The 25,464-nt window shown below is 42.6% G+C and overlaps 1 protein-coding gene across 1 annotated transcript in view; it reads left to right on the top strand.

Annotated features, from left to right (window-relative positions):
* Positions 1–20,662: 20,662 nt before the first annotated feature.
* LOC142476739 (coagulation factor XIII B chain-like) overlaps positions 20,663–25,464 on the top strand; it is a 38,021-nt gene continuing 33,219 nt past the window's right edge. Inside the window, exons 1-2 of the mRNA XM_075581900.1 lie at positions 20,663–20,759; positions 23,572–23,661. Coding sequence (XP_075438015.1) covers positions 20,663–20,759; positions 23,572–23,661 — 187 coding nt within the window. The remainder of the gene's footprint in view (positions 20,760–23,571; positions 23,662–25,464) is intronic.

Below are 25,464 nucleotides of genomic sequence, written 5' to 3'. Positions count from 1 at the left end.
CCTATCTTTTAGTGCTCGAGCTAGCATCGTATCCGGCCTGTTAGCTTTTTCATAAAACTTTCTCTTAGACCAACATAAGGAGTTATCTGCTCAGGAAGTCAATAGCATATTTAATTCGATTTTTGTGTCTTTCAGTTCCTTTGCTGTAATTGGATCTGAGTTGGTTTTATGCTTTGATAGCAGGGAATGTAATTTGGATTGGAGCGTCCGAATTTTGGAGTCTCTGACTCGTTTTCTTTTGGCGGTAATACTGATTATTATGCCCCTTAAAGTTGCTTTATGAGCCTCCCATAAGTCCGTATGGGATTCCACAGAGCCTGTGTTAACTTCAAAAATTGAGTTATCTCCTGAGCTATTGTAGTACAAATTTCGGGTATTTTAAGGATAGATTCGTTGAGTTTCCAATTTGCGCCTGGTCGACTGGTCACAATATTGTTGCACCTAAGCTCGATTGGTGCATGGTCAGACCATGAAATATCATGGATCATTGCATTAGTGACCTTCGGAACCATGTGACACGAAACGAAGAGATAATCGATTCTACTATATGAGGTATGTGGATGAGAGTAGAAGGTGTAGTCCCTAGATGTTGGATGTAACTCCCTCCATATATCTACTAATTGGATGTCTTTCAATGCACTGCGTAGGGTGTCTTGAGCTCTTTTATTATCAGAGTCGCCTCCTACTGACCTGTCCAAGGAAGATTGCATTGTAATGTTGAAATCTCCTCCGATTACGATATATCCTTTAGCTACTGAACTCAATAGGCGAAAGAATCTGTCAAAGAAAGATGCCTCTTGTACACAAGGAGCATATATGGAGGCCAATGTGATGGGCTGTTCATGGATTGTTCCAGTGAGAATGAGATAGCGACCTTCTGCGTCTTTCTTAATTGTCTGGAGTACAAAGGGTATGGTATTATGGAATAAAATGGCCACTCCTCTTTTCTTGACAGATGCTGAAGCCATGTAAAATTGAGTGAAGCCTTTGTCTAAAAACCCAGGTGAGTTATTCTTGCTGAAGTGCGTCTCCTGCAAGAATAACACTTCCGTCTTTTTTCTCTTATAATCAGTGAAAGCCAGCTTTCTTTTGGTCAGGCTATTAAAGCCCTTTACATTATGTGAAATATATGTAAGCGCCATTTTTCATGTGTAAGAGAAAATATGTAAAGTGAGCATTATACTTACTCTTGATGTTTTTCCTGGGGTTTCTTATAGTAATATTCATACCTGCTATGTCGATTTGATGTGGTGGCTGGATATCGTACATCCTGGGAAGGGAGGGGTGAGGGAAAAGGTGGGGATAGGTAGACAATACATGGAAAACAACGATGGGATTGCGGCAGGGAAGGGTGGGGAGGGAAAATAAAAGGTGGGAGAAAAATAAATAATAATAAAGAAAAACATAGAATACAAGAGCGTATCTCGGGAGCCCCCGAGAGTAGCTCCTGCGCCCAGAGGGTGGAGTGTCAGGCTCCAATTTCATGATGGGCCAGTCTCCTAATGTGGAGATCAACCACCCTGGGTCTTGGTAACGGTCCTTCCAAACTGAGGACCGAGAAAAGGGGTACATGCACGAAGGATAGTAGCTCCCCCGGCACTATATTAATATTAATATTGTACAACTTGTAAAACTTGTAAAACTGGTGTCACATATATACAACTCATATGTAACTTATATATCTTGTCTAATTTAACGAACTAACTTAACAACGTTGTCAGACCCGTCAATGCTCCACACTCGTCCAACTTGTCAACTTTATTGTTTGTTCCACCCGTCAGCTTTCAGGTTTGTTTAGACCGCCCACTGTCTCTTAGTATATACTTTATATAACTTGTCATTTGAATAACTGTCACTACATATACACACATACATACGTATCTATACACGTACATATATCTACATACACCTGTATACATATGTATATATATACGCACATAGGCATGTTCCCTTATATACACACATATACACATCCGCACCTACTTACACACATACATACACATACCTATAACCATAGTCCTAAAAATACATATAACCGCCTATATATCATATATGATAACATATATAGCTTAGACGTTAGCATTATGCCCTTACTTATGTATATTGTATTATATAGCTACAACTACTATACTATACATCCCTTATATATCATATTTATAATATAACAACCGTACTTAATACCTGTATCTCATCCCAGGAATGTATATACTGTAGATAGTATATTACATTTAATTATACCATTAACCATATTAATTGATTATATATAAACATATAAAATCCATATAATATATTATATAATATAAGCAATATACAATCTATAAATATAGTTTAGTACATAAAACAATTAATTACATATACCATGTCAATCATATACATTGGGGGGGGAGAATTATTAAGCATGAGGCACAGTTTGATAAGTGTTTGGGAAATAAGGGGCGGGCAGGGGGAACTCTTTATTCAATTGTGGCATCTTGTAACTAAGTATACATATATCTATGTGTCCCAGACAGGGCAAATTGGTCTATTGTGGGGTCTGTACTGCACTTCAGGGATGTCTAGGGCAGTCGGAGGGGAGTTCCACGGTTTTAGCATCTCTCCGGCCCCCTCGCAACCGCCCTGGACAACCCCCGATCTCCATCTTGGGTTCTGCTTTGTTTAAACGTCACGTCATCCCGGGGTGCCCGAGCTCTCGCGAGATGAGAGCGCCCGGCGATGACGTCATCCTCAGAAGCGCGCTAAAGCCATTCAGCTTCCCGCGCGAGACCAGGAAGGAGCCTGGCAAGATGGCTGCGTCGCCAAAGTTGTGTGTGTGTGTCTGCTCCGAGTGGGAAATGGATTCTTTCAGCCAGGAGACACCCAGGTAAGGCTGGTCTTTGTCGGGGCGCCATTCTTGCAGTGCTACAGCTCCTCCGGTGCAGGGCAAGAGTATTAGGGTGCGGATCTGACATGATCTGATATGATAAAGTGAGCAGGGCAGATTATGCTTTATCAGATCTAGGTGACATCTCAGCTGCGCCATCTTTGGTGGGTTTTCTGATGCCAGAGGTGCCAGCTCGACTCCAGCTGGGTGTTGGGATGCTGGAACGGGTCGGAGGGGCCAGGGGTGGGTTATGATTAGCTCCGGTGATTCCAAGTTTGGCCAAAAATCCCTCACCTTCTTCAGAGCTCCGCAGAGTGTGTGCTACTCCATTTTTAATGGATAGAAGGGCACAGGGGAACAACCATCTATACCTCGTGTTGTTATCCCTGAGGGCCTTAGTGATATGTGCAAAGGCTTTCCGTTTGAGCAAAGTTGCTGGTGCCAGATCTTGAAATATTTGTATTTTAACTCCTTCAAATGCTAGGGAGTTATCCTCTCTGGCAAGCCTGCATACCTCTTCTTTAGTACGGAAATGGTGGAAGCGGGCCACAATGTCTCTTGGGGGGTCACCTTTCTGAGGTTTGCCACGGAGAGCTCTATGGCACCTGTCCAGTTTGATTTCAGACTCTGGTTTATCAGGGAAAATATGTTCCAGCCAGCTATTTGTGAAATCTTCAGGGTCCAGGACACTTTCTGGGATACCCCTCAGCCTTATATTGCACCTTCTGTCTCTATTCTCTGCATCTTCCACTTTATCTTCCAGAAATTTAATTCTGTCATGCATTGTGGAGACTTGATCCTGTGTCTGTGCAATGGTGGCTGTAGTTTCATCAGCATTTCTCTCTAGGGTGTCAGTTCGCTCCCCAAGTGCGTCCACCTCCTTCTTAAGAGCCCATAATTCAGTCTTAAATTTATTTTGCATCTTGGCACAAAATTCCTTCAAGTCCTTTCGTCTGACCATCTCTTCGTCCCTTTCATCCTCCTGAGAGGGATCACTGTCAGGGTCCATGTTATCAAGCTGAGCGGGAAGCTTTGATTTCTCTGCTGGTGTCTCTGCTTTCTTTTTAAAATATGTAGTGACCGGCTGACTTTTAGCTCGGGCCACCCTGCCTGCTGGCATCCTTGTATGTTTATAAGTTTTTCTATATGGTTTAGATAGTTAGATCGTGGGATCTGTTGCTGCTATTAGCTTTATTAATGCCGGTGGGAGAGGAGCTCAGAAATCAAGACTCCATCTTCCTCACTGTCGCCGCCCCAAAGCTAACCCTTACAATACCAAGGATTACATCTATCTAATTGTAAAAAACATTATACAGTACATTATACACACATTGAAGCATTGCAATAAACAACATACAGTACAGTACATCCCCTGTATCTCCCTGCCTTCAGTGTAATCTGTTTAAAGCCCCCTCCCCCCTAATGTTTCTGTTAAACAGATTACACTGAAGGCAGAGAGATTTAAAGCCCCCTCCCCCCCTAATGTTTCTGTTAAACAGATTACACTGAAGGCAAAGAGATTTAAAGCCCCCTCCCCCTAATGTTTCTGTTAAACAGATTACACTGAAGGCAGAGAGATTTAACAGAAACATTAGGGAGGAGGGGGCTTTAAACAGATTACACTGAAGGCAGAGAGATTTAAAGCCCCCTCCCCAATGTGCATACTGTGAGGTCTAACCACCCTCACCCCCTACCCACATACCGTTACCCCCCCCATCATGGCCATGGCCCCTCCGCTTCTGCAAAACAGACACAAAAATTAAAACATGCAAAGTAATGTCCCCTAACCCCTTAATCACCATAGCGGTTATTAACCGCTACAGTCATTAAGGGGTTAACCCACCCTCACCCACCACTCGGGATGCCAACATACCCTCCCACACTAACCCCCCCCCCGTGAGGCCTAACCACCCAGTCAGTACCCACAAGGGAGGCCTACCCACATACCGTTGGGGAAACACCCCCCCCCCACCCCCAGTACCCACAATAACAACAGTACAATGACCCACAATAAACAGCATTATATTTATTAAATACATTACCCACCCCCTGTGCCCCCCCATAAATACAAGATTTATTCTTTTACATACAGGGTTCATAACGCAGCCCCACGCGAGTCCCCGGTGGGCTGGCAAGGCAACTGGACAGACCTACAGTTTACCAGCAGCCCTTTTTACACAGGTTCTGGAGGCCTGCTGCTGGATCCTGCCAGCACCATGGCCCCCAGGTGGTCTCCTTGGGTCACCGTGGGCCACAATTGGGTCCCCACGGTAGGCCCAAGGATGTCTGGGAGCCCCGGGTCAGACCCACAGGTGTCTGCGGGGCCTCGGGTGGTTCCCTCGGGGGTCTGGGGAACTCACGGGTGCTCACTACGGGTCCGCGGTGCCCCCACAGAAGTGGGACCACACATCATCATCCCCGCACCTACGGGTCGGCGGTGCCCCCACAGAAGTGGGACCACACATCGTCATCCCCGCAGACTACGGGTCGGCGGTGCCCCCACAGAAGTGGGACCACACATTATCATCCCCGCATGTGTCACCCGTGGAACCACCAGCCTGATACCCTTGGGATACCCGAAGATACCACAGGTGGTCTCCAGAGGTCCCACGCAGAACCACGGAACCAACCCTGAATGTAAAAAAAATAAACCTGGCCTATACATTCAATACATACACCCTCCCCCCCAACACCTACAGTACAATAATGTGCAAAATAACTATTATCCAGATATGGATAATAGATTAATTGCCCATTATTAAAAACATTAACTAGCATATACAAATAAATAAAGTACTACTGACCTCATCAATGCGAAGTGTCCGTGGCCAGCAACATCCTTGTCTTGTCCACAAAATACATTGCCAATACAAAGCCAATACATTGCAAGTACATTCAGATATCAATTAACCCCTTAAACACCTTATCAGATAATAACCGCAAAGGTGATTAAGGGGTTAAGCCACACAGGCCCGATACCCACCCTTCACCCATGAATTTGTACAGTGGTTTCATCATGCAACTATATACAGTATATATATATATATATATATACTGTATATATATATATATATATATATATATATATATACAGAGAGAGCGAGAGAGAGAGAGAGAGAGAGAGATACTGTATATATATATATATATATATATATATATATATATATATATATATATATATATATATATATATATATATATATATATATATATATATATATACACACAGTATATACACACACATGATGAACCAATATACAAATAAATGTAGAAGGGTTATCAAAACCATACTGTTCTACGACCAAACACTTCTCCATACAGACACACTACATTAAAATCAATTTCCTTTAAAAATCCTAACTGATCTCACAATCTATATCATCACAAACCAATGAAAAATCTCACATTCCAATATATATGATGCATAAAATCTATGCACCATATACATTCTGCAAATGAATCAACCAAGTAAACAAACATCAAAAGCCAATACATTGCAAGTACATTCAGATATCAATTAACCCCTTAAACACCTTATCAGATAATAACCGCAAAGGTGATTAAGGGGTTAAGCCACACAGGCCCGATACCCACCCTTCACCCATGAATTTGTACAGTGGCTTCATCATGCAACTATATACAGTATATATATATACTGTATATATATACAGATATATATATATATATATATATATATATATATATATATATATATAAGAAAAAGGGGAAGAGAGAGCGCACGCCCATAGCGTAAAATAGTACAATTTAATGAGGGGGAGGGAAAAGGGGGAGATAAGAATTGCACTTACAAAGGTACAATATAAACAAGCATATTGTGATATATAATCACCACCATCCGGTCATAACTGCAGTGTCTTTGTCTTGGCAGTCCCAGGATGATGTCCCGATCAGAGTCCAGGGCAAATGATCTCTTCTCTGCCTGTATAGGAGTCCTCTAAAGCAGCTCCGAGTTTGGAAGCCTCTGCAGCATCCGCGCGGGTGAATCAGTCCCAGCGCGTGGTGATGACGTCAATGTCCCTGCGTCTGCCGTGATGACGCTCCCTGACGCGTTTCGTCACTCAACGGGTGACTTTCTCAAAGGGAAGTCAGGAGAGGGGAAAGGTCCGGTATTTTATACCCAGTCCAGTGACCATAATCTTTTGAAACACACCCCCCTCAGCTGTAAAGGTGCTAGTTGTTAATGAATATCAATCACGAAGCCTTACATATAAAATGAGACTTAAAGGTAAGGTGGAGATCAGCCATGAAATCATACAATGAATTATGATGATTGTTATATAGAACTATTAAAAAACGATTAAAAACCGCCACTTTGGTATGTAAGTCCAATAACCTTACAACCATCATGTATTGCTAAAACACTTGCTTGTGAACCATTAACAAAGGATGTAGAGATGTCACAATTCACTAAACCATCATATATATGAAGCTCTATGGATCCCAAGGGGGAATCACCCCCTATTGGCATAAACATATAGCATAAATAAATCTGCCAATACCTAACATCAGAGCCATAATATGTCTAACACTACACATTAAACAATTTAAAAAAGAAAAGAAATTAAAATATTAATAACAATGTGGAGAAAAAATATATTTTTATATATATATATATATATATATATATATACATATATATATATATACATATATACATATATATAGAGCAGGAAAGTCCTATTACCAATATTGGTTTCTGGATAATCACCAACATTATCAATATTGATCCTGTATGAAGCAGAAGTCTAGGATAATGGGATATAAAAGCCATGAACACGGGAAGTATCAAGTGAATGGACAACCCATAAAGAAACTGAATATACTACATCTAGGGGATATGAATAATATGTGTATAAATGTGATTAAGATCAATAAACTAATTGATGGGCTAAACATATGTGTGTACTTTACTTGTGAACCTAAATATAATATACTACATAAGTGTAAGACATATCAAGTGTTATAAATGGGAATTAAGAATATTAACAATAATTATATATAATTAACTATATATGTATGATAATAAATATATATATATATACCAACCCAAAAACCCTAATTGTGTTGAAGTGATACTAATAATGAAAATAAATCGAATAATTTGTTGAACAGTAATGGCTTGAATCCGAGACAGGAAAAGGGGTATGGGGGAGGGGAAGGGGGGGGGGAAGGAGAAAGGGGGGTGGGGGGGGGAATAGGGGGGGGGGGAAGGGGGGGTTGGGGTGTGTAGTATGGGGTGGGGATGAACCAATATACAAATAAATGTAGAAGGGTTATCAAAAGCATACTGTCCTACAACCAAACACTTCTCCATACATACGCTACATTAAAATCAATTTCCTTTAAAAATCCTAACTGATCTCACAATCTATATCATCACAAACCAATGAAAAACCTCACATTCCAATATATATGATGCATAAAATCTATGCACCATATACATTCTGCAAATGAATCAACCAAGTAAACAAAATCAATTAGCAATCATTATTTACATCCCTAAACAATTCACACTCCCATCAAGAACAATGAAACAATTAACTAATTCACACATGGAGCAGAACAATTTAGCCTGTGAAAAAATACAGTACCGACCAGAATACAACCTTTAAAACCAAGGCAACACACGATACAATACCAAGGAATACATCCATCTAATTTTAAAATACTTTAAACTCACAATGAAGCATAGCAGCATAGACAAATTAATTTAAAACACATCAAATCAAGCTTTTAAAACAACATAATTTCTTACCCTGTATGTATATATCTCTCTAGACATATATACATACATACATACAGTGGCAAGAAATGATATACCACAAAAAAAAAATACACATGTTAAAAAACCTTTTGAAAAAATTAACAAGTTAAATAAAATACATTTCTTTAGTTCACTTACCATTACTTGCCCCCACCGACTCCCGTTGCGCAGCTTACTCACGAACCAATCCACGATCAGGAACCCATAAAATAATAAACATTAAACTAAAAATCCAAATCAATCCACGGGTCTTCTACTTGTAATCCATCTTCATCTGTATTCTTCTTTCTTCTATCTCCTTCCAGCGGGGCGGGGCGGGGTCTTCTCCCCATCTGCGGCCACGCCCTGGTCTTCTTTCTTGCCCGGAGGTCCTTCCTCCGCGGCGTCTGGCTTCAAAATGAGACGACATAGGCTTTTAAAGGCCTATGACGTCACATTTTTCGTCATGGTTCCCAAGGTCCTGATTGGGCCGTGAAAACCATGTGTTTTGGCCGACAAAAAAAAAATGATGACGTCACTTAAAGGGAATGAAAGCACAGCCAATCAGAATGGCTTTGCTTCAATTGCCTTTAAGATGACGTCATGAAAAGGCACATGGCCGCCCTCACATGGTATGGTAGCCAATCAGAGCGTGGAAACTCCATCCCTACTCTGATTGGCTCTAGTACCATGTGACAGAGGCTTGGGGGGAAAAAGGATGTGACGTCATTGAAAGCCTGTCACATGGTACTTGAGCAAATGTATAGGTTTGTCGAACACTGTATATATATTCATATATATATATGTGTATATAAAATATATATATATATACTGTATATAGTTGCATGATGAAGCCACTGTACAAATTCATGGGTGAAGGGTGGGTATCGGGCCTGTGTGGCTTAACCCCTTAATCACCTTTGCGGTTATTATCTGATAAGGTGTTTAAGGGGTTAATTGATATCTGAATGTATTGGCTTTGTATTGGCAATGTATTTTGTGGACAAGACAAGGATGTTGCTGGCCACGGACACTTCGCATTGATGAGGTCAGTAGTACTTTATTTATTTGTATATGCTAGTTAATGTTTTTAATAATGGGCAATTAATCTATTATCCATATCTGGATAATAGTTATTTTGCACATTATTGTACTGTAGGTGTTGGGGGGGAGGGTGTATGTATTGAATGTATAGGCCAGGTTTATTTTTTTTACATTCAGGGTTGGTTCCGTGGTTCTGCGTGGGACCTCTGGAGACCACCTGTGGTATCTTTGGGTATCCCAAGGGTATCAGGCTGGTGGTTCCACGGGTGACACATGCGGGGATGACGATGTGTGGTCCCACTTCTGTGGGGGCACCGCCGAACCGTAGTCTGCGGGGATGACGATGTGTGGTCCCACTTCTGTGGGGGCACCGCCTACCCGTAGGTGCGGGGATGATGATGTGTGGTCCCACTTCTGTGGGGGCACCGCGGACCCGTAGTGAGCACCCGTGAGTTCCCCAGACCCCCGAGGGAACCACCCGAGGCCCCGCAGACACCTGTGGGTCTGACCCGGGGCTCCCAGACATCCTTGGGCCTACCGTGGGGACCCAATTGTGGCCCACGGTGACCCAAGGAGACCACCTGGGGGCCATGGTGCTGGCAGGATCCACCATCAGGCCTCCAGAACCTGTGTAAAAAGGGCTGCTGGTAAACTGTAGGTCTGTTCAGTTGCCCTGCCAGCCCACCGGGGACTCGCGTGGGGCTGCGTTATGAACCCTGTATGTAAATGAATAAATCTTGTATTTATGGGGGGGGCACAGGGGGTGGGTAATGTATTTAATAAATAGAATGCTGTTTATTGTGGGTACTGGGGGTGGGGGGGGGTGTTTCCCCCAACGGTATGTGGGTAGGCCTCCCTTGTGGGTAGTGGGTGGGTGGGTAGGCCTCACGGGTGGGGGGGTTAGTGTGGGAGGGTATGTAGGCATCCCGAGTGGTGGGTGAGGGTGGGTTAACCCCTTAATGACTGTAGAGGTTAATAACCGCTATGGTGATTAAGGGGTTAGGGGACATTACTTTGTATGTTTTCATTTTTGACTCTGTTTTGCAGCAAGCAGCGGAGGGGCCGTGGGTAGTGGGTGTGGGTGTGGTTATTTACACGGGATCCCCCTCCCCACATTTACATACAGTACACTGCATTCACAGAAACACAGGCCAGGCAGATTTTACTGACACACTAGGGGGAGGGGGGCTTACACCGTTTAGTCAAAGCAGGGAAGTTTAGCAGACACAATAGGTAGGGGGAGGGTTTTTTACATAGATTACAGTGAAGGCAGTGAAGCTTCACACACAATAGGGGGAGGGTTTTTTACATAGATTATAGTGAAGGCAGGAGGTTTAAAACACACAATAGGGGAGGGGTTTTTACATACTGCTGCGGCCAAGTTTATTCGAGCATTTGCCCGTTCTTGGCCGCAGCAGTAGCCTGGCGCGCGCCCGAGGGTGACGGGCGCGCGCCGAAGCAGCGGAAGAGCGCCCTCCGATCGGGGCGCTCTCCCTACCGCTGCCGGGTCCGCCGGGTCCCCCGGAACCCCCTGCCGCCGTCCCCCACATCGCGGGACACCAGGGCTCCCTCGGGGAGCCCTGGACGCGCGTGCAGGGGGCGCAGGCTCCCGAAGACGCGTGACCGCGCGTCAGTGACGCGCGGCACGCCGAGGGGCGGCCACTAGCAAGCCGGGAAATCTCCCGGCTTGCGGATCTGGCCGCACTGCAATTAAGTGTGTCGCCAGTGTAGATTACAGTGAAGGCAGGCAGGTTTAAAACACACAATAAAAATATGTATGTCATGTATTTATTGTTTATGTATTTTAAAAACACAGGGGGTGTACTGTATGTTGTTTATTGCAATGCTTCAATGTGTGTATAATGTATAATGTTTTTTACAATTAGATAGATGTAATCCTTGGTATTGTAAGGGTTAGCTTTGGTTTTAAATTGTGTTTTCTGGTTGGTAATTACAGTATATATTGATTTTTGTTTACTTGATTGGTTAAAATAGTTGACTTGTTTGGAAGTGTTTGTATTTACTGGTACAGTAGCTTGCAATGATATTGTTAACATTCATTTGCAGAATGTATATGGTGCATAGATTTTATGCATCATGTATACAATGTAAATGCAATGTACTGTGTGGATTGGAATGTTATGTTTTATATTGTAAGATCAGTTAGGATTATTAAATGGATTATTATTATTGTCTGTATGGAGAAGCGTTATTTGTAGGACAGTATGATTTTGATAACCATTGTACATGTATTTGTATATTGGTTCATCATGTGTGTGTATATACTGTGTGTGTATGTGTATGTGTATGTGTATATATATATATATATATATATATATATATATATATATATATATATATATATATATATATATATATATATATATATATATATATACGTATGCAAATATAACTGTATGCTCATATATATATATATATATATATATATATATATTTATATGTATATATACAGTATATATATATATATATATATATATATATATATATATATATATATATATTTATATGTATATATACAGTATATATATATATATATATATATATATATATATATATATATATATATATATATACACAGTATATACTGTATATGTATAGGGATTGTTATTATAACATATATATATATATATATAAATGTATTTTAAATAATTTTTAATGTGCCTATGTTTGTGCAGAGAGAGCAGTGGTTCTCTCTCTGCTGCAAACACATCTCGCCCCCCCGGCCTATAGTATCATTGATGTGCATATACAGTACTGTATGTGTATGTTAGGGGTTATAGGGGTTGTTGTTATACAGTATATACTGTATATATACAGTATATACTGCATTACAATTCATGAATTTCTCGGCTTCAAAGACAACAGCTCGCAAACGCCCCCATGCGTTTTTACACGGCATTGCAGTATTGCAGCCAGCCGGAATAAAATGCTTAAATCACAGCCGCGAATATAATGCTATATACCCCGGGAGAAAATGATACAAAACCGCACATCACCGGGGTCCTCTGAAATTCGCGGAGCTAGCCAAGTAAGAATAAAGTTGGTCGCCAGTGTACAGTGAACCTGAACAATTCTTAGCAACCATCCCCGGACTTCTAATCACACAAACCCTTCGTGCTCGGAGTGATCTTCATCTCTGCGGCATAGTCCAGTGCGGTCAACCTTCCTCCCGCTTCGAGGCCCGTTTCAATCGGGGGTTCTGCCCTCCTATATACGTTATATATTGTGTTGGCTGATATTCTAACCTATTTCCAACTAGGCCCCAGTCTGTTAACACCCTCTCCCCTCTGGGTGAGTTCCTTGTCTATTATGGCTGCCCACCCTCCCCCCTCCCCTTTCCCCCCATCCACATCTCTACTGTCTTTTAGATAGGATGGTAAACTGGTAACATAAGGTCTTAAAATTGTATCCACATACTGGCTTACTTTTTCAGTAAGGTTACCCATACCCGATACTATGGGTCTTCCGGGTTGTGGATGCTTGCTTTACTACGCAGGGAGGCAAGATGGATCTACAATTTGGGAACATCATCCCCACAAAGATTGAACAAAGGCTTACTTTTTAACTCCTTCATTTAACTTTATTTACCTTACTGCATACATATCACACTGAAAACTGTATGTTTCTCAAATTTGAGTAGTATTTGCATTGCAGCACAAACTGTAGCCCGTATCTATACTTCAATACAACTTAGATACAAACTAGACATACTACAAACCGTTTGTCTCTCTAATTTGAGCAACATTGGCACTGCAGCACAGGTGGCAGCCCAAAACATTGTAACAGCATTATTAAAACACTGAGCCGTTACTTAAACAAGATACAGCAACAATGTATGCCTCTATTCAATGAATATGATCAGGCATGGCAATGTAGGGCTGCCCCTAGTGGTGACTTTGCAACTCATGTCAACATAACTCACCAGTGTGATGTCATGCCTCATTAGCATGAAAAACGTATCAGCCAATCACAGTTGTCCTTCTAACAGGTTCAACAACCAATCAGTGCAAGGCATTGGGTATACATGAAGCAACAGGGTCGCGTCCTCCATTAGCCCAAAGTCTTGAGAAAGCAGAACATCGCAAAACGATCGTCGACGGGGCTATTTTAACTTTGGCAGTGTCAGTAATATTTCATCCTTATAGATACTTACTTTCATTATGGCTGCGATTTTGAGGTGAATGGCTCGTAATGCCATCGATATAGCTTGATAGCTTACATTGCACTCTCCTTCTAATACCCAACGGAGGCTATTCAGAGGAACTTTCACAAGTTAGCAGCATTGCTACAACAGCAGCTCGCATGCAGGTAGTACCTCCGTCAGCCAAACAATATAATGCGATCTGAATCCCCACTGTAGAGGTTCAGAACTGATATTTTTCATAGCTGCAGCAATCTGTTAATTTCTCATATATAGTGAAGCCTGACTACTCCTATATGGAGCAAGAACCTCACCTCAATATCGGATGAGACTTACCATTCACAGCCCTACACCATCTTATTCCTCTCCCTGGCCAAGGGGGGAATTCATGTAATGATCTACACTATTATAGTAATTTTACACTGCCACTTTGAGACATTAAATAAAGGGTCTAATCTATGATAGCGATTTGCTATTTCAGGCACTGTGCCAGCTACTAGACACATTGGGCTCTATGCACTAAGCGCCGAAAAAATATTTTCGGCAATTGTTGCCGATAGCCATAATTTTGCCGATTTGCCCTCGCAGTATTCAGTAAGGGCCGATCCCTGCCGAATCACTGCGAAAGCAAAACGCCGATGAGCCGGCGATAAATAAACCTGGGTCCCGATAACCTGCCGTTAGGCTGTTTCTGCCGATATGTGTTTGTAACAGAGAGAGACCCGCCGCTCTCTCTGCGCAAACATCGGCAAAATAAAAACATATCAAAGCAACTTTTATTAATATTGAACATGTGCAGTGGGTCCCCTGAGCTGAAGCGCATTGGTTTCAGGTCCGGGGACCCCCTGCTTCCCGAGATACAGGCCCCTTTATGAGGTGCCGGTATCCCTCTGCATTTAAAGGTCCCAATCACGTGACCGCGGCATGTAAACCATGCAGAGAGATACCGGCACCCCCTAAAGGGGCCTGTATCTCGGGAAGCAGGGGGTCCCCGGACCTAAAACCAAAGCAGTTCTGCTCCAGAGACCCTCTGCACATCTACCCTATAAGTAAAACACATATATAAATAAACACTCATTCGTTACCTTTGCGGCTATGTGCTACGGTAACGAAGCAGCATGAATGTATTTTTAATAATAGTGTACAATGAGCAGGGGGTCCCCTGAGTTGAACCGCGTTGCTTTGTGGACCAGGGATCCCCTGCTTCCCGAGTTACAGGCCCTGGTATGTGTCATCGGGTGGCAGTGTCGCCGCCATCTTTATAGCGTTCCATTCGCGCCGTGTCCGCTATAAATATGTTGGCGACACTGTAACCGATGCCCCAAAACCGGGGCCTGTAACTCGGGAAGCAGGGGGTCTCTGAGCCACAAATCAATGCGGTTCAGCTCAGGAGCCCCCCTGCTTCCGCTCAATATTATTAAAAATAATCGTCGTTACCGAACCCTTCCTATTCCTCCCTCTCTTGCTTTTCCCTCCTTTGAGGCTCACACTGTCCAGATTTTCTCTCCTCTCCCTGTCCATGTGGCGGTCATCTATCGCCCACCTACCTCTACTCATCCCCCTTCTGCCTTTCTCTCTCACTTTGAATCCTGGCTCTCTTTCTTCCTCTCCTCAGACTCCCCTGTTCTTCTCATTGGGGACTTCAATTGCCACATTGATGACCCCTCTCTCCCTTGGGCTTCCCGCTTTCTTTCTCTAACCTCTTCTTTTGGCCTTCAACAGTGGACTGCAGCCAGCACCCACAAGGATAGCCATTACTTACACCTGGTTTTCACTAAGAACTTCTCTCTCTCCGATTTCTCCATTTCCCCTTTTCCTCTCTCTGACCATCATCTCATCTCATTCTCTCTATCTCGCTTCTCCCCTTCTCCACCTCCATCTACCCCCCGGTTCTGCAGAAACCTGCGCTCTATTCACTTACCTGACTTTGAGTCCACTTTACGCTTCACCCTCTCCTCTATCAGCTCTGCTACAGACCCCGACAACCTGGTCAGGAACTACAACTCTGTCTTGTCCTTGTCTTTTGATCTACATGCCCCGCTTTCTCTCTGCCGCACTCGCCCTTCTAACCCTAGACCCTGGCTAAATTCCCACACACGCATGCGGCGTTCCTCCACTCGTTCCTCTGAACGCCTCTGGAGGAAGTCTCACACTCTTGCAGACTTCCTTCACTACAAATTTATGCTATCCTGTTTCAACTCTGCCCTCTCGCAAGCTAAACAAGCCTACTTTTCTGCACTAATCAACATGCACAAGTCTAACCCACGCCGACTGTTCTCTGTCTTTGATACTCTACTCAAACCACCCTCAGCTGCCTCTCCTTCTTCCATCTCCGCTCAGGACTTTGCTGACTATTTTAAGGAAAAGGTGGAATCCATACGGCAGAACATCCCCTCTGTTTCTTCCTCCCATCCTACACCTCTTCCTAACTCTCCTCCTGCCTTCCTTGACTCTTTTTCCACTGTCTCAGAGGAGGATGTGTCGCTGTTGATCGCCTCTTCTCCCTCTACCTCTTGACCCAATTGACTACCATCTCCTAAAACCTCTTGCTCCTACTATAATCCCTACGCTCACACACATTTTTAACTCCTCCCTCTGCTCTGGAACCTTTCCATCCTCCTTCAAACATGCAACAGTCATACCATTACTCAAAAACAGCAAGCTTGACCCTACCTGTCTTTCTAACTATCGACCTGTCTCCCTCCTGCCTTTTGTCTCTAAACTCCTTGAACGTCTTCTTTTCTATCGCTTGCTCCATTTTCTCAACACCTATTCTCTCCTAGACCCTCTACAATCTGGCTTCCGCACTGCTCACTCCACGGAAACAGCACTCACTAAAATAACTGACGACATCCATGCTGCCAAAGACAGAGGTCATTACACTCTGCTCATATTACTCGACCTCTCTGCAGCATTTGACACCGTGGACCACCCTCTCCTCCTTCACATTCTCCATACTCTTGGTATTCGGAACAAAGCTCTATCCTGGATCTCATCCTACCTCTCCCATCGTACTTTCAGTGTCTCTTCTGCTAACACCTCCTCCTCCTCTATTGATCTCTCTGTGGGGGTACCCCAGGGCTCTGTCCTGGGAGCTCTTCTCTTTTCTCTGTACACACTCTCTAGGTGACCTAATAACATCTTTTGGGTTTAAATATCACCTCTACGCTGACGACACACAAAAATACTTTTCAACACCCGACCTTACACCTGCTGTACAAACCAAAGTTTCTAAATGTCTCTCTGCTATATCATCCTGGATGGCCCTCCGCCGCCTTAAACTCAACATGGCTAAAACAGAGCTCCTCATACTTCCTCCCAAACCTGGCCCTACTACCTCCTTCCACATTATGTTGGAACTACGATCATTCACCCAGTAGCCCAAGCACGCTGCCTAGGGGTCACACTCTACTCCTCTCTCACATTCGCCCCTCACATTCAAAACATTTCTAAAACTTGACGCTTTTTCCTCCGCAATATAACAAAGATACGCCCTTTCCTCTGTTGCTCGACTGCTTAAACTCTGACTCAGGCCCTCATTCTCTCCCGTCTTGATTACTGTAACCTCCTGCTGTCCGGCCTTCCTGCCTCTCTCCTGTCTCCCCTACAATCTATCCTAAATGCTGCTGCCAGAATCAATCTACTCTTTCCTAGATCTGTCTCAGCATCTCCCTTCATGAAATCCCTCTCCTGGCTTCCGATCAAATCCCGCATCTCACACTCCATTCTTCTCCGCACTTTTAAAGCTTTACACTCTTCTGCCCCTCCTTACATCTCAGCCCTAATTTCTCGCTATGCACCATGCCGACTCTTGCGTTCTGCTCAAGGATGTCTTCTTTCTACCCCCTTTGTATCTGAAGCCCTCTCCCGCCTTAAACCTTTTTCACTGACTGCCCCACACCTATTGGAATGCCATTCCCCTCAGTACCCGACTAGCACCCACTCTATCCACCTTTAAGACCCACCTTAAGACACACTTGCTTAAAGAAGCATATGAATAGCACTGTGAATATTCTGAATACATGATACATAAAGCTTGGCCCCCTGCAGACGCACTTACCAGAACTCCCTCCTACTGTCTCTGTACGTTCTCCCTACCTACCAATTAGACTGTAAGCTCCTCGGGGCAGGGACTCCTCTTCCTTAATGTTACGTTTATGTCTAAAGCACTTATTCCCATGATCAATTATTTATATTATCTGTTATTTATTTGATTACCACATGTATTACTACTGTGAAGCGCTATGTACATTAATGGCGCTATATAAATAAAGACATACAATACAATACAATAAATGCTGCTTCATTACCATAGCGGATAGCCGCTAAGGCAATGAAGGGGTTAACGCATAATAGCATGTTTATTGGAGCCATTTGCCCCCAATAAACATTGCAATAAACAACATAAACCCCCTGTGTATTTAAAATACATAAACAACAATAAATACATTAAATACATATAGCACTCACCCATTTCCGGCTACCACGATGAAGGCCATCCTCCTCTTCATCCTGCCCATGCCCCCTCTGCTGCTGCAAAACAGACACAAGAATGAAAACATCCAATGTAATGTCCCCTAACCTCTTAATCACCATAGCGGTTATTAACCTCTACAGTCATTAAGGGGTTAACCCACCCTCACCCACCACTCGGGACGCCTACATACCCTCCCACACTAACCCCCCACCCCGTGAGGCCTAACCACCCTCACCCACTACCCACAAGGGAGGCCTACCCACATATCCTTGGGGCCAATACACCCTCCCCCCGCCCCCAGTACTCACAAAAAAAACAATACACTGCCCCACAATAAACATCATTCTATTTATTAAATACATTACCCACCCCCTGTGCCCCCCCATAAATACATGATTTATCCTTTTACATACAGGGTTCATACCCCAGCCCCATGCGAGTCCCCGGCGGGCTGGCGGGGCACCTGACAGACCTACAGGGTACCAGCAACTTGTTTCACACAGGTTCTGGAGGCCGGTTGGTGGGTCCCGCCAAGTACCATGGCCCCCAGGTGGTCTCCTTGGGGCACCGTGGGCCACAATTGGGTCCCCACGGTAGGCCCGCAGATGTCTGGGAGCCCCGGGTCAGACCCACAGGTGTCTGCGGGGCCTAGGGTGGTTCCCACGGGGGTCTGGGGAACTCACGAGTGCTCAGTATGGGACCACCACTTCATCCCCGCACCTATGGGTCCGCGGTGCCCCCACGGATGTGGGACCACCACTACATCCACGCAGACTATGGGTCCGCGGTGCCCCCACAGATGTGGGCCCACCGCTTCATCCCCGCAGGTGTCACCCGTGGAACCACCAGCTTGATACCCGTGAGATACCCGAGGAGACCGTAGGTGGTCTCCAGAGATCTCACGCAGAACCACGGTACAAACCCTGAATGTAAAAAAAATAAACCTGGCCTATACATTCAATATATACACACCCCTCCCCCCCCAACACCTACAGTACAATAATGTGCCAAATAACTATTATCCAGATAGGGATAATAGCTTATTTGCCCATTATTAAACACATTAACTAGCATATTCAAATAAATAAAGTACTACTGACCTCATCAATAAGAAGCCCCCGTCGCCAGCAACATCCTTGTTTTTCGTTGCCCACAAAATTCATAGCCAATAGAAAGCCAATACATTGCAATTACATTCAGATATCAATTAACCCCTTAAACACCTTATCGGATAATAACCGCAAAGGTTATTAAGGGGTTAAGCCACACTGGCCCGATACCCACCCTTCACCCATTCATTTGTACAGTGGCTTCATCATGCAACTATATATATATATATATATATATATATATATATATATATATATATATATATATATATATATATATACACAGATATATATATATATATATATATATATATATATATATATATATATATATATATATATATATACACAGTATATATTTTTATATATATATATATACACACACACACACACACACACACATGATGAACCAATATACAAATACATGTTGAAGGGTTATCAAAAACATCCTGTACTACAAATACCACTTCTCCATACAGACACACTACAATAAAATCAATTTCCTTTAATAATCCAATCTGATCTTCCAATCAAAATCCTCAAATGACAATCAAAAACCTCAAATGACAATAAAAACATTGCATTTACATTGTATACATGATGCATACAATCTATGCACCATATACATTCTGCAAATGAATGTTAACAATAACATATTCATATATGGGGGGAGAGAGTGGTGATGGTGGGGGGAGATAGGTGATGGTGATGGGGGGGAGAGAGGTTATGATCGTGGGGGGAAGAGAGGTGAGGATGGTGGGGTATAGGTGATGATAATTGTTGCAGGGTACATGCAACCATACACGCGGGTTCTCTTGATAAGGCTTATTTATTGAGCCTTAAAAACATACAGCACACAAAAACAAAATAGCTTCTCTTCAGCATATAAAAACAAAATAGCTTCTCTTCTGCTGACAAAAACAAAATAGCTTCTCTTCAGCATGCAGGACACAGGCAGTTCATCACACGTACTTTGAAAAACAGACCTTATAGCAGTAAGGTCTTCAGTATTTCAGTCCTGTCTTCTGACCAGCTAGCTTGCATGTGTGTACAGCCTGGGGGTTTTAAAACATCTTGATTATGCAGCTGGGGTCAGACTAATTAAGCAGCCCTTCTTAACTGAAACTTAACCTCGTCACTGCCTGCAATGCAAGCCTAAACATAGGTTTGCCAGGTATATGGCTGGTGACGTTCATTCACCCTGTCACAGCGATCATACCCCCTCTCCCTTCCGGAGACTAAAGCTATGTCGGATTACATTCGAGAGAATCTCAAGAAAGGGTTTATCAGGAAATCTTCTTCCCCCGCTGGTACAGGATTCTTCTTTGTCAAGAAGAAGGACGGTACCCTTGTCCATGCATTGATTACCGTGGGTTAAACAAAATTACCATTAAAAAACGATATCCCTTACCCTTTATATCCGAATTGTTCGATCGTCTCCAAGGAGCAACGATCTTTTCCAAATTGGATCTGCGAGGCGCATATAACCTGGTAAGAATTCGACAAGGCGACGAATGGAAGACGGCCTTTAATACCAGAGACGGGCACTATGAGTACCTAGTTATGCCGTTCGGCTTATGTAACGCCCCTGCTGTCTTCCAGGATTTTGTAAATGAAATATTCAGGGATCTTCTCAATGTCTTTCTCATCGTTTATCTCGACGATATTCTGAATTTCTCAAAAAAAAGGTGTTAACATACAATAAACCCACTCTTTGTACTTTTCACACCCACCTTCAATAAAACACTTTTGAAGCCCCATAGATTCCTGACAAGAAAGACCACCATTTTTGTATTTTAAACTCAAACTGTATCTCATTAACCCCTTAAGCACCAGAGGGATTAAAATACCTAATATCTCATGACATTATCATGACAATATGTTTATGGTAGGAAATATACATTTTTGAAGATTATTTTTATTGTGCCTGAATGTTTGATTGGGCCTTATGCATATTAAAGTGTAGCTATAGTTCATCCTGTATCCATAACACCTCTTCACTATTTTTATTCAGCATCACGATATAACCTGCACATATACCAAATGTTTGTTACTTCAAGAATGATAATACTTTGTGGTTTTCCACAAATAACATGAGACATTTAGCTATTACTGAGCTAATACAGTGACAAATTGATTTTAAGTCAATTGCCAATTGTTTCTATATGAAATAGGAGAGATGAAAGAGGGCAGCCTTGCATAGTGTCTCTATGTACCGTAAAGTTGACGTTTGAGAACCAGAACCATAAACATTTTCCATAGGGTTGCAATAAGTGTTGTTAAAAGCTTTAATAATATTGCCATCCAGACCATGCCCATATCCACAAAAGGGTGCTAAGCTTTAGCACACATTTACTCCTATTCAATGTTCACAAGTGTCCAGGGCCTGGTAGCTGCGGGGGGCCCGGCGGCCGGACAAATAATTTGCCCTAGGCCCCGCTCTACCCCAGAGACAGGTCTCTCCCTCACTCTGTCTCAGGCAAAGCTGCTGATGCTGTTGCACGCCGGGCCTCAGCTTCCAGCATGAACCGTAATGAGAGGGAGGCCCAGCGCACGCTTAAGTTAGAAGCTCGGTGTGGGACAGAGTGAGAGAGGCCTGCAGCTGGGGAAGTGTCGGGGCCCGGAGGTAACTGATTTGTTCGGCCGCCTGGTCCCCCACAGCCACCAGAACAAGCCAGAGGCTCGAGACCATCCCCAAGGTAAATTTGTTGTTTTGTCATATGTACTGTGATTGTATTTTTTATATGTATTGGGGGGGGGGGGGGGTCGGTGTATTTTTAAAATGTATTGGTGGGGGGAAGGTGTATTTTTTTATACAGTATATGTGTTCTAGGGGGCGAATGTATTTTTTTAAATATTTATTGTAGGGGGGTGTATTTTCTTTTTTATATGTATTGTGGAGGATGGGTGTATATTTTTATATGTATTGTTGAGGGCCGGTGTATTTTTTTTGTTATATGTAAGTATTTGGTGGAAGGTTTTTATATTTGGGGAGGGGTGAGGACGTTTTTTGTATTTGGGAGTTGTTTTTGGTATGTATTTTGTGGAGGGGGGATTGAGTGAGAGTGGGGGCAAGAGGGTGGAGGTGAGGGAGTGGCTCACGATTTAAGAACATCTCCAAGGGTTTTTTTTACATTTTTTTTTAATTATTATAACATTCAATGCTTTATTGCTAACTGACAGACACAGAGACACACAGACACACAGACACACCCACTAATAATGTTACCATACCATGCAGGAATCGAACCCATCACCTTTCATACACTGGTAGCAATTTTCTAGCTGCTACACCACAGGATTGGTGTGATGTAATTGACTCTATAAACAAAGAGGGAAGTGGTAACTGAAAAAACATGAATACAAACCAAACAGCTGGTAGGAGAAATGCAGTAAGGTTATTAGTGCACACTATGAATAAGCTGGTTGTTAAATGAATGTGTGAGCAGAAATCAGAGGTACTTGATCTGTGCCTACACAGGTGTTGCGGAGACACCTTATATACTGTATTGTATGTAACGCAAATGTACATCCTTCTCTTAACAATGGATCCTATCATTAATGATAGGATTTGGAGGAATAATGGGGATGTTGGGAGGTTGTTAGCTTGTCCCAAGAGGTCTTGTTTGTTCAACCAGTTCATTTAAAGCAGCAATCCATATTGCTCAAGGAGATTTCTATGTTTTTTTTTTTACTTGGCAAATCTATGGGTCCTGACTGGGGGCAGTGCACTTATCACCCTCCAGTTTACGATTAACATCAAACTTCTGTTTACACCACCCGTCAGAAAAAATACAGTTATTCACAGTGACCAATCCTTATCCATATATACAGATTCCTCTTCAGTTCTACAACATGGGACATATAAATATGGATTAGTAGATAGAATAAAAAAGCAACATCTCTGATAAAAAAAAATATATTTTATAGAACGGTATAATAAATGTACTTATTTAGTTTTGTGTGTTACTGTGTATTTCAGCGGCTGGATCAGATCCAACACCTGATGAAGAAGGACATCCCACTGATAAGATTGTCACTAAAATGCTAATGTAAAAGGACGAGCGTGTCCAAAATATTTGCAACGCATTATAATGACGTTCCCCTAACACTGACGTCATTTGCATTTTCCCACCCCTAAAAAAACCCTTTCAGAATCCAATTTGTTTTTTATTTCAGAAGAAAAACCCGACCAACCTGATCCTACCACTGACGAACAAGATAAAGACTCTCCGGGTAAACCAGGTATGATTATGTTGTATTTCAGCACTGCTCCTGTTTTGCACTCGGTTGAGCACAATGAATTATTAATTATCTGTAATTGTAATTTTTATTATGTTTGTGCCTTCGAATTAAATCTTTCTGGGATGGTGTCAGGAGAAGAAAGGAGTTTGTTTGATTTCTGACCTTGAACCTGACCCCACATTATTTTTTATTAAACTATTGTAATGACAATGTAACAACCAGTGATTTTATTTAAACTGTGGATCTTTCAAGCAACAATTATAGTCAAGAAAATCTTGGAAACCAAATGAGAAAAAGAACTACATAGAGTAGTACAGTTTGTGGCGGGTTTTCAAGCACATTGAAAAAGACCTCCAATGGTCCTACTCACATTTTAGGAGAAGTAAATAGGCATACAGCAGAGACTGCAACTATTCTAACACAAACCAGTGGCAATCGCCAAAAAGACCCAGGTACACCCAGGTATATTCTGGATACATGCCTTAAACTAGCCCCAGCATTTCTGCATTGATTAATGGCCCATCAGATTAACAGCAGGGGTCCCTGGCAGTCCCATTCAAACTGAATGGGACTGCCAGGTACCCCTGCTGTGTTAATCCTATGGGTCATCAGTCAATGCAGAAATGCCTTAAACTTGCTTTAAACTAGCCAGGGTACACCCAGCACATACCCAGAATGTAACCAGGCTAGTTTAAGGCAAGCTTTCGAATAGTCGTGGTCTCGTCTGTATATCCAAATCTGTGGCACTTGTAGTTCAAAGTATGTGACAGCGAGAGTGGTTCTGAAAGACACAACAATAGTGTTGACAGAAGATATAAACGGTTTACACTATCAAAAACCTCCAAATTCAAGGCTTACATTGGTGAGAATAAAACAAGCATAAATAGTATTTGTGGTGTCCCGAGAGCCGGATGGGCAGCAGTCTCACCACCAGCTCCGTGAGCACCAGTCGTGTGAGCACCAGTCGCTTCCGCACATCCCTGAGTCTCATTGTGACACTTCCACTTTTCTGGGTTTGATTGTCCGGAGGGAAGGGGGAACGGCTGCTGTTACGCTCTAGGTCCTTTTCGCGGAAATCGCTTCAGCAGGAGTGTTGATCTCTACCCACAGCTAAAGGCTTTATATACCCTTTGTTCAATTGGAACCTCCCATTTAGCACTCTAATCTAACGGATGATAGGACGCATAGTATACTCTGGGAAACAGACACTGATATATTCAGAACATAATGCATGCTCAGACTAAAATGTGAAACATCTTTATTTAGACAAACAATGAATTTTATATATCAAAATATAAGAGATTGACTAAAAAGACCCTGAAGTCCATAAAATAACAATAATATTACCATAAAATTGCACAGCAATAGTGATATTGAATAAGATTCGCAAATGGATTTTTGAAAGTTTTTTTTTTTTAAGTTTGTCTGCACCTAAATCTACCCACAATGATTTTAAACATTAAGAGTAAAAATAATCAGTTAAATCTGTTTTAGTATTTTGATAACCCGGAATAGGAATAAGGATAACGTTTGAAAATTATATGCTGCGTTGTTCCGAATTGTGTCTACTTCTCTTCCTGCTAGAAGAGTCTTGGTGCATCCTTGATGATTGAAATACAGTAGGCCACAGCTGTGGCGTCGTCAAACTGATTTCTGAGGTCCACCGCATACAATAGATCCTTGAAATAAAGTATCGCCTTGAAAATTGCCCTTCGTTCTAGAAGGTCTTTTGGGAGTTTCTATTCCTCTTTGTCCACCTTCCCTAGTTTGCCTTAGTAAATGGCTCCCCACTCAAGATGACTG

The sequence above is a fragment of the Ascaphus truei genome, unplaced genomic scaffold (genome assembly GCF_040206685.1).
Source record: "Ascaphus truei isolate aAscTru1 unplaced genomic scaffold, aAscTru1.hap1 HAP1_SCAFFOLD_1676, whole genome shotgun sequence".
NCBI lineage: Eukaryota > Metazoa > Chordata > Amphibia > Anura > Ascaphidae > Ascaphus > Ascaphus truei.
The sequence above is the reverse complement of the archived record's forward strand: the minus strand, read 5'-3'. Positions and strand labels throughout refer to the sequence as shown.